At 45.4% G+C, this 10,334-nt stretch overlaps 1 protein-coding gene across 1 annotated transcript; it reads left to right on the top strand.

Moving 5' to 3' along the window:
- The first annotated feature begins 344 nt into the window (after positions 1–344).
- Positions 345–9,662, top strand: LOC144511815 (pepsin A-like). Its single transcript, XM_078242164.1, has 9 exons — positions 345–400; positions 824–986; positions 1,302–1,419; positions 3,076–3,194; positions 5,351–5,550; positions 7,612–7,731; positions 8,007–8,151; positions 9,317–9,415; positions 9,516–9,662. Exons 1-9 carry the CDS (start codon positions 345–347, stop codon positions 9,660–9,662), a joined length of 1,167 nt encoding a protein of 388 aa, XP_078098290.1.
- The last annotated feature ends 672 nt before the right edge of the window (positions 9,663–10,334 follow it).

Raw genomic sequence — 10,334 nt, 5'->3', positions numbered from 1 at the left:
AACCCAGGTCCCTGGCGCTGTGAGGCAGCAGTGCTAATCACTGTGCCAACCTATATTCATGGTTGCGTTATCAGTCACAAGGTTTTAATTATCCAACACAACTTAAAATGTTTTCTTAAAATCCAAATGCTCTCAATTACTTGCCACTTAAGTTAACGATTGTCCTTAATTAAAGAGATAACGCTTGAGATAAGCAAATCACAAATATTTGCTTGCCATGTTGAATGATTGTATCTGAGTCCACGTGACAATGGAATGGTTTGGTCTGAATGGGTATAAATGCTGGAGCTCAGACCCCAAAGCTTTAGGTTCCAAAGAGTCTCTGAACGAACCAAACCAGCAAAATGAAGTGGCTGCTCATCACCCTCGCTTGCATCCAGCTCTCCGAATGTTTGCTCAGGTAGGATATCCTCACAGGACAGGGTGGCACGGTGGCACTGCTGGTGGTAAGCACTGCTGCCTCACAGCACCAGGGACCCAGGTTCAATTCCGGCCTCGGGTCACCGTCTGTTTGGAGACTGCACGTTCTCCCCGTGTCTGCATGGGTTTCCTCTAGATGCTCCGGTTTCCTCCCACAGTCCAAAGATGTGCCGGTTAGGTGGATTGGCCATGCTAAATTGCCCCTTAGTGTCAGGAGGATTAGAAGGGTAAATATATGGGGTTACAGGGATAGGACCTGGCTGGGATTGTTGTTGGTGCAGGCTCGATGGGCCAAATGGCCTCCTTCTGCACTGTAGATTCTATGAAGAGAAGGGAGAAATAATTTGTCAGCAAGGAACCATATAAGTTGATGCAATTTGAAACTTACCTCCTTTTTTTGCAGGGTGCCTTTGTGGAAGGGCAAATCTGGCCTTGATGTTCTCCATGAGAATGGGTTGCTGGAAGACTACCTGAAGAATCACAAATCTGATCCCTGCGCAAAGTTTAATGTACCCTCCTGCCCACAGACCTTGGATACAAATGAACCAATGGTTAACTACTTGGATGTAAGTAATCTGTCAGTTTTCCAACCACCTTTTGGTTTAGTGTTTAGGATTTGACGCTCTCACCGTGGTGGCCCAGATTCGATTCTCTGTCAGGGAATAACTTTTAGAGGCAGCACAGTGCAGGTGGTAGGGTTCTGGCCAATATCTCTCTTACATTCAAATAGTTGCACTGTCCTGCTTCCAAGTCAGGTGATTTGAAAAGGAGGGTTCGGGAGATTTACGTTTGCTGATGGGTCTAGAGGTATCTAATAACACATGCTGCACTGATATATTCCCTGTTGATGTATTTTTTTGTCTTTTTGTATTTGCCGACAGTTGTCATACTTTGGGGCAATCAGCATTGGAAACCCACCACAGAGTTTCACCGTCATCTTTGACACTGGCTCATCCAATCTTTGGGTCCCATCCGTTTACTGTTCTGAAACATCATGCAGTGAGTATACTTTACCCTGCTGTTCAACATATATTGACTTTCCCTCTCGCAAAGGTCTGTTGTGTTATCGGGATAGGAAGGGGGTATTTTTCCAGAATAGTCACGGTCAAACAGCGTTCTTTTTTAAGATTGGACGAAACTCTAGAATTTTGCTTGATTATGTCTGGGTTTGGAGAGAATTTTAACAGAGCTTTGATTCCTTAGAGGTTTTAGCTGTGATTCTTTGTCTTCCTCTGGCTGTGGGTAAATCCTAGAGTCAATTTATGCTGAAAAGCGTAAAACAATTTCCAGTTCACACTTCTGGGTAGAATGATTAGAGGCAAAAATAATGGACAGTAGAGACTTTGAGGCAACAAAGCAGATTGAAAACCTGTAAGAATTTAGAAAGATCTTTAGTAATGATTCAGCTTCGTAAGTAAAGGGCGACACGGTGGCACAGTGGTTAGCACTGCTGCCTCACAGTGCCAGGGACTCGGGTTCAATTCCAGCCTTGGGTCACTGTCTGTGTGGAGTCTGCACATTCTCCCCATGTCTGCATGGGTTTCCTCCGGGTCTCCGGTTTCCTCCCACACTCCAAAGATGTGCAGCTTAGATGGATTAGCCATGATAAATCACCCCTTAGTGTCCAAAGGTGTGTAGGTTAGGGGGGTAAATAAATGGAGATGTGGAGGTAAGGCTGGGGTGGGCTTGGATAAGGTGCTCAGTCGGAGAGTCGGTGCAGACTCGATGGGCCAAATGGCCACCTTCTGCACAGTAGGGATTCGATGATTCAATAATTAAACAACTCAAAAATGTACAGAGACGGTACATGCACCCTAACACTGTGTCATAAAGTTATAGGGACCTGCCAGTCGCACTGATGGTGAATTCTCGCAGCAGGTTCCCCAGTGGCAGAGGGTGCATTCCAAACAAAGCCTCTTTTGGAATCTGCGGGACTGGAAGATCCCACCGGCAGCCAATGGCAGGCCGCCTCCGCTGCTAGAAAACACACCGTAGATGTTTGGAAAATCCCAGCTTGAGAGCTATTACTGCACGGAAGGGGACCATTCAACCCACTGGGTTCATTCTAGCTCACTGTTGAACAATTTGGCCAGTTCTATTCCCAAGCCCCATCTCTGTAGAACTGCTAGTTTATTTTCCTCAAGTGATCTTCCAATTCGCTTTTGAAATCATTGATTATCGGTGGAATTCTTTGCCGCAGAAGGCTGTGGAGGCCAGGTCATTGAGTGTCTTTAAGACAGAGATAGATAGGTTCTTGATTAATAAGGGGATCAGGAGTTATGGGGAAAAGGCAGGAGAATGGGGATGAGAAAAATATCAGCTATGATTGAATGGCGAAGCAGATTCAATGGGCTGAGTGGCCTATGTCTTGTGGTCTTATGGTCTATTATTGCTACTTACACCATCTTCATGGGCAGTGAGATCCAGGTCATTACCACTTGCTGCATTATAAAAACTCTTCATATGATCCTCCTGTATCTCTTGCCCGAATCCTTAAATCTATGCCGGAATCCCATGGCAGACAGGATGGGTAAATTCCCCCCCAATGATTCTTGTTAAAAGTGAAAACTTTATAAAATGTGTTGTAATCGAATTTCTTTTTTGGCACAACGTTTGTACCTGTTTTAACTTCATGAAATGAATGTTCCATTGCAGCAAAGCATCGCAGATTCAACCCCAGAGAGTCTTCAACCTATTATTCATACAACCAGGGTGTCTCTATCCAGTATGGAACAGGCGCCATGAGAGGAATACTGGGATATGACACTGTCAGAGTAAGTAGATTGTAACTGTCATCAAATAAAGTAAACCACATAATAATGATAGTTGATGTCAAAGGTTTTGGCCGGAATTCTCAGATTGTTCACACATGCGGCTTTCTCCAGTCCAGCCAGCAGCCTGTGGGTTCCCAGCTGGCATGGGATGACATCAGTGAGAAATCCCACTGACAGCGGCGGCACCAGGGAATCGTGCCGCTAGCAAGCAACACACCACCTCCCGCTGGCGGGAAACGCGCGGCTGGGTGGCCGGAGAATTCCTTTTGATTTTGATTTTGATTTGATTTATAATTGTCACATGTATTAGCATACAATGAAAAATATTGTTTCTTGCACGCTATACAAGCAAAACATACCGTTCATAGAGAAGGAAAGATCCCATTGGAACAGTCCAAAGATGTGCGGGTTAGGTTGATTGGCTATGCTAAAATTGCCCCTTAGTGTCCTGGGATGCGTAGATTAGAGGGATTAGTGGGTAAAATATGTAGGGATACGGGGGCCTGGGTGGGATTGTGGTCGGTGCAGACTCGATGGGCCGAATGGCCTCTTTCTGTACTGTAGGGTTTCTACGATTTCTATGATTGCCCCTCTGGAAAGGAGAGAGTGCAGAATGTAGTGTTACAGTCATAGCTAGGATGTAGAGAAAGATCAACTTAATGCGAGGTAGGTCCATTCAAAAGTCTGTTGGCAGCAGGGAAGAAGCTGTTCTTCAGTCGGTTGGTACGTGACCTCAAATTTTGTATCCTTTTCCCGACGGAAGAAGTCCAGCCATTATGTTCCAGATAAGGATACAAAGATCTTGGAATCAAGAATAAGGAATTCGATCAATTAGAAGTCAAGTAGTTGCGTGCGTATATAATGATGATGTAGGTCTCCAACCTCCAAGCTGATCATTAGAAATAAAACTTCCTGTTGGAACAGTAGGAATTTGATGCAAATGCTCCCTTTGGCCAACCTTCAGTGCGCCCCACACCCTTATGTCCTTTTTGTGTTGAATGTAGGATATTACCTCGATTAATTGTCTGCCTTAGCTCGGTGGTGTCACCCTGAGTCAGAGCTTGTTAGGTCAAATCCACTTGTACAGATAATCCAGAATGAGGGTGTCATGGTGTTATATAACAAAAACAGAAAGTGCTGGAAAAACTCAGCAGGTCTGACAGCATCCGTGGAGAGAGAATAGAGCCAACGTTTCGAGTCTGGACGACCCTCCGCCAGAGCTAATGACAATAGAAAATAGGACAAGATTAGGCGCAGATTGTCAGAGGACAACCTGAGGAATGAGGCAGTTGAGCCTGGGAGGCGGGGTTTGGAAGACCAGATGGAGGGCGAGATTTCAGAAGTGGAAAAGTAAAAATAAGAACATGAAGTAATAAAAATGGACACATAAGAGGAAAAGAAGAAATGAAATAAAATAAATGAAAATGGGGTGAAGGTGGAGGAGACAGTTCATGCTCTGAAGTTGTTGAACTCAATCTTCAGTCTGGAAGGTGGTAAAGTGCTCAATTGGAAGACCCCATAACACCCTGATGTTTTGTCCACATGTCTGTACCTTTATCGTAGTGCTATACGTGTCTGTCATGTAGAAGGAAATAATCCCAAACTGCTATTTTCAAAGAAATGGGTGTGTCTTCTCCCCATTTCTTTTCCAAAATTTTCCAAAATTTGGGGCGGCACAGAGGCGCGGTGGTTAGCCTCACAGCGCCAGGGGACCTGGGTTCAATTCCGGCCTCGGGTCGCTGTCTGTGTAGCATTTGTACATTCTCCCCTCATCTGCATGGGTTTCCTCCGGGTGCTCTGGTTTCCTCCCACAGGCCAAAGATGTGCGGGTTGGGTTGATTGGCCATGCTAAATTGGCACTAATGTCAGGGGGATTAGCAGGGTAAATATGTGGGGCTACTGGAGCAGAGCCTGGGTGGGATTGTGGACGGTGCAGACTCGATGGGCCGAATGGCCTCCTTCTGCACTGTCGGGATTCTATGGATTCTATGATCCACGAACCAGGGTCACTGAAAAATAATCTAATTGGCCATCTATCCCATTGGTGCGGGTGTGGCTGTGTGGGTGTGGGAAAACCTGAGTGCAATTTCTGGAGAAGTTGCAATTCACAGGATAACGTTCTGCTTCAATCCTCACGATTTGTTACTTGTCTCTAGGTTTCGAACATCGTTATCCAGAAACAGGAATTTGGTTTGAGCACAAGCGAACCTGGTGGCTTCTTTGGCTATGTGAAATTTGATGGAATTCTAGGTATGGGCTATCAGTCTCTGGCGGCAGCAGGAGCCACAACTGTATTTCACAACATGATGTCCCAAAATCTGGTGGATGAGCCTCTTTTCTCAGTGTACCTAACAAGGTAAACACCTTTTCTGCACTTGCTGCTGCGTCTTATCTCCCTGAATGAATCAGGAACTGCTTATTTTGCTTCCACTCACCTTGCCTTCATTGCTAGCCCTCTTGTCTTTGTGGTCAGAATGCTATGGTTTCAAAAAAATCCAATGTGAGCACCTGTTAAAGTCAGTACTTTAATGTGACATTGTACCCATTGGACCGTGCGCAGTTTTGGTCCCCGTATCTAAGGAAAGATATATTTGCAGAGATTCACATGTGTGGGTTAGGTTGATTGGCCATGCTAAATTGACCCTAGTGTCAGGGGATTAGCGGGGTAAATATGTGGGGTTATGGGAATAGGGCCTGGGTGGGATTGTGGTCAGTGCAGACTCGATGGACCGAATGGCCTCCTTCTGCACCAGGGATTCTATGCCTAGATTGGTCCCTGGGATGAGAGGGCTATCAGATGATGAGATACTCAATAGATTCGGTTTATGTTCTCTGTAGTTTAGAAGAATTAGAGGTGAACCCAGCAGTTGTTCAATTGTTCGACATTTGATTAGGTGTCTCAGTTGACTGCTCACTGTGTATGATTAATTAAGCCTGGGTGGGGTCACTTGGAGTGCAATTGGAGTGTGGTTAGTGGCTGCAAGCATAGGAGCAGACATTTTCAGTCATTGTAAGTAAAACTTATTGTCCACACATAGAAAATGGTGTATCACCTCTGCATGGGCGACATGGTGGTACAATGGTTAACACTGCTGCCTCACAGCTCCAGGGACCTGGATTCGATTCCCAGCTTGAGTGACTGTGTGAAGTTTGCATGTTCTCACCGTATCTGCGTGGCTTACCTCCAGGTGCTCCGGTTTCCTCCCACAGCCCAAAGATGTGCTGGTTAGGTGCCATGATAGCTTTGTCCATTATTGTCATGGGGTCTAGCAGGGAAAATATATGGGGTTACAGGGATAGGACCTTGGTGGGATCGTTGTCGGTGCAGGCTCGGTGGGCCGAATGGCCTTCTTCTGCACTGGAGGGATTCTATGATTCTATATCTCAAAGGTATACAACACAACAACCTCATTGAAACATTCAAGATTCTGAAGGGAGTTGAGAGGATAGATACTGCTGTCTGTGGAGTTAGGACCCGGGGCCTCATCGTCTGGGGATAAGCAATCAATCACTGAGGGCAGAGTTATATGCTCCCCTCAACATAGTTTCTGAGACGGCAGGGGTTAAGTGTAAAATTGAATGGATGGTTCTGGAACCCCTTCCCCCCCACCCCCCCCAACACCACCACGCCCCCCTCCCCCCCACCGCCGCCCCTGAGAACACACCCGCCAAAGCCCGGCATAGTTTCACGCTTGGGCAGGCAGAGTCTTGGGCGGTAATCCTGTCCTTTTACTTACTGAGGCCTTTAAGTGTCCACTTAATGGACACTTCCATCCCAGCCTCAATTTTTAGGCTGGCGGGAGCGGGTGCCGTGAAGGTGGGAGAGTGACAATAAAAGCTTTTCTCCATTTTGGTTAGGCACTCTGAAGGCCCCATCAATACCACGAGGTCACTGTCTCCCCTCGGCCATGCCTACAGACTTCATCAGAAACACAAAGCGTGTTTATTAATGAGGAAAAACTGTACAGAGGCCTGTAACCACCACCCCCCCTCATCCCTCCTCATTTGAGCTAGAGAGGCCTACCGGCTGTCCACGACACGCCTTCTGCCCAAGAGAGGACTCCACCCCCTGGCAAGATTACCCACTCTCGGCCCCAATTGGTCCCTCCAGCAAGGTGACCCTCTTCTGCTATATGTTGCCCTTAAAGGGTCCATCACCACAAAACCAATAAACAGAACCAGATTATATTCTGCATAATTCCTTTAAAAGACATAGTCGTTCAATTTGAATTGACCACCCTTGAATTCATTATTAGTTTTCATGGCATTATTGCAATCAATGACTTACAGCAGCTGATTTAGAGCATTGGTGATTTTAGATACAATATCCAATATGTAGTCACATCGCTAAGTGCTAAACCTCTAAACCAGAAATATGCCGATCTCTGAACTATTTAAATTCTCTTTTGTTTTACAGACAGAATGGCGCGTCCGGAAGTGAAATTCTATTTGGTGGAGTTGATCAAAGCCACTACACAGGTCAAATTCAATGGGTTCCCGTCACTCATGAAGCTTATTGGCAAATCCAAGTTGACAGGTAAGTCCCATCTACAACTGAAATAGGTCTTTTCTACTTCTCCGCGAGGTAATAGTTTCACCAAACTATACTGCAACACATGAACTAAAAGAAAAGATGGAATAAAACGCTTAGACTAATGTTAAGATCTCAGTTAAATCAGTGTTTATGGAAGATACAATGAATGTCCCTGCTAACTAGAAAACTCAACTTGGCATCATTTGTTCAATTGGTCTAACACGTGAGGCAGTTTCAGACTAACACTGGCTAACACTTGATACGCTTTTCTTCCGCAGAGTGACAATCAATGGTCGCGTTGTGGCCTGCTTTGAAGGCTGTCCTGCTATTATTGATACTGGAACTTCCCTCCTTGTTGGCTCCACCTCAGACATCACAAACATTCAGCAGAGCATTGGAGCAACCGAAAGTTACTATGGCCAGGTAAACCCATGTTTCCACATTGGGTGTGGTGTAGGAGTGCCTGAGAGTGCATCACTGAGTGATTCACAATGCAGTTTGCAGCAGATCATTTCAATTATTACAAAGTGCATGTAGATACAATTGTAAAAACCTTTGCAAGTTCTCAAGTGTTATTTGCTCTCCAGAAATTCGGCCTCTTGCAGGGTGAGGGAGTTGGTGAGGGAGTTGGTGAGGGGGGGGGTGCAAGGTGGGGGAGTAGGGGACAGGGTGGGAAAGGAGGGGTGGAGTGCGGGAGTGAGAGCACAGAGTGGTGTCAAATTAAAATTCCATAAGAGGCAACAATCACTGCAACATGACGTACTACCCTAGAAATGTGTGATGTGGAGGTTGGATTGGGGTGGGTACAGTAAGAAGTCTCACAACACCACGTTAAAGTGCATCTATAAAGGTTGGTGAGAGTCGTAACTGACATGTCAACTTTCCTTAGTCTTCTGAGAAAGTAGAGGCATTTGTGGGCTTTCTTAACTATAGTGTCAGCATGGGGGGGGGGACCAGACAGGTTGTTGGTGATCTGGACACCTAAAAGCTTGAAGTTCTCAACCCTTTCTACTTCGTCCCCGTTGATGTAGACAGGGGCATGTTCTCCTCTACAATTCCTGAAGTCAATGACAATCTCCTTCGTTTTGTTGACATTGAGGAAGAGATTATTGTTGCCGCACCAGTTCACCAGATTCTCTATCTCATTCCTGCACTCTGTCTCGTCATTGTTTGAGATCCGACCCACTACGGTTGTGTCGTCAGCAAACTTTAAAAGCGAGTTGGAGGGGAATTTGGCCACACAGTCATAAGTGTATAAGGAGGATAGTAGGGGACTGAGAACACAGCCTTGTGGGACACCGGTGTTGAGGATGATCGTGGAGGAGGTGTTGCTGCCTATCCTTACTGATTGTGGTCTGTGGGTTAGGAAGATCAGGATCCAGTCGCAGAGGGAGCTGAGGCCCAGGACATGGAGTTTGGGGATGAGTTTCAGAGGAATAATGGTGTTATTAACATGCTTGTGTATTCCAATGTCACCTCATATTAAGTTCAGTAATGATTAATTAGCAACACCACTGCACACAAAAATGATTAATTATAAATCCCTACACTGACAAAATGACTAAGTGTTGTTTCTATTTCCTTGCAGTACTCAATAAACTGTAACAACATGCAGAGCATGCCCGATGTGGTTTTCACAATCAATGGAGTGGACTTCCCTCTTCCCCCACAAGCCTATACTTTGCAGGTAAGCTATTGGACAGCAATAGGGTAAAAGAAAACACTCAAACTTTCCGAAGAGGCAATGGAATATACCTTAACGCTAACTGTTCTCTATTTCCTTCCAGAACAATTACAATAATGAAAGAAGCTGCTCCAGTGGATTTGGTGGTTCCGGTGGAAGCCTCTGGATTCTGGGAGACGTTTTCATTGGAGAATATTATTCCATCTTCGACCGTGGGAACAACCGCATGGGCTTGGCTAAGGCTGTCTAAGTTCTTCATTTTTGTTCTCGTTAAAAGCACACCCTGACTTGCACTTGAAACCGCTCCCACTGTAGCAGTTGTAACCTGGCTGCATGGTATAATTGAGGAAGTCATTACTTCCAGATTGGCTATAAACAAAGGCATAACATTGGCCACTTGGCTGCGGTTTGTGCTCAGTAGCACTTTGCACTAAGTCGCAGCTGGACAAGCAATGAAAGTGCAAAATAACAACTAAATAAATGCCTTGTCAGGGTGTGCTTTTAGAGGAACAGACTAAGAACAGTGGTTCTGAATTCGCAATGAGAAATAGCTAATTATATCCCCTCTTTGATTGTGTAGCACTTGTACTCACTTCCCTCTTGACTCTGACATTCAGCTGTGTTATATCATTGGTACAATGACTCACTCTAAAGACAGACACATTTCTGTTGAAGGTGAGTGACCTCTGTAGCGAAACCTGATTTGATGTAAAATGTAATCCCAACATCACGCAGCAGCCTCTTCTCTCCTTTGGAATCTCTTCATGGGTATAGTTCTTGAAAATATTCAATAAAATATTATCATGAAATGCACACTCCCAGTTTTCCTGTTTCTTATTCTTGTTCCTGTTACGTGTGTGTGCGTGTGCGTGCGTGCGCGTGTGGGCGGAGCCTGAATTCATTTCACTTGATTTGCTTGAGA

This window comes from Mustelus asterias, chromosome 25, assembly GCF_964213995.1.
Source record: "Mustelus asterias chromosome 25, sMusAst1.hap1.1, whole genome shotgun sequence".
Taxonomy (NCBI): Eukaryota; Metazoa; Chordata; class Chondrichthyes; order Carcharhiniformes; family Triakidae; genus Mustelus; species Mustelus asterias.
Note: the sequence above shows the minus strand (reverse complement) of the source record. Positions and strands in the feature narration are given on the sequence as shown.

Bases quoted from the DNA above. Each gene is read 5' to 3' on its own strand.
- LOC144511815 (XM_078242164.1), top strand. From the start codon at position 345: ATGAAGTGGCTGCTCATCACCCTCGCTTGCATCCAGCTCTCCGAATGT. The intron at 401-823 runs GTAGGATATCCT...CTTTTTTTGCAG, and splicing joins CTCTCCGAATGTTTGCTCAG to GGTGCCTTTGTGGAAGGGCA. The intron at 8,152-9,316 runs GTAAACCCATGT...ATTTCCTTGCAG, and splicing joins CCGAAAGTTACTATGGCCAG to TACTCAATAAACTGTAACAA.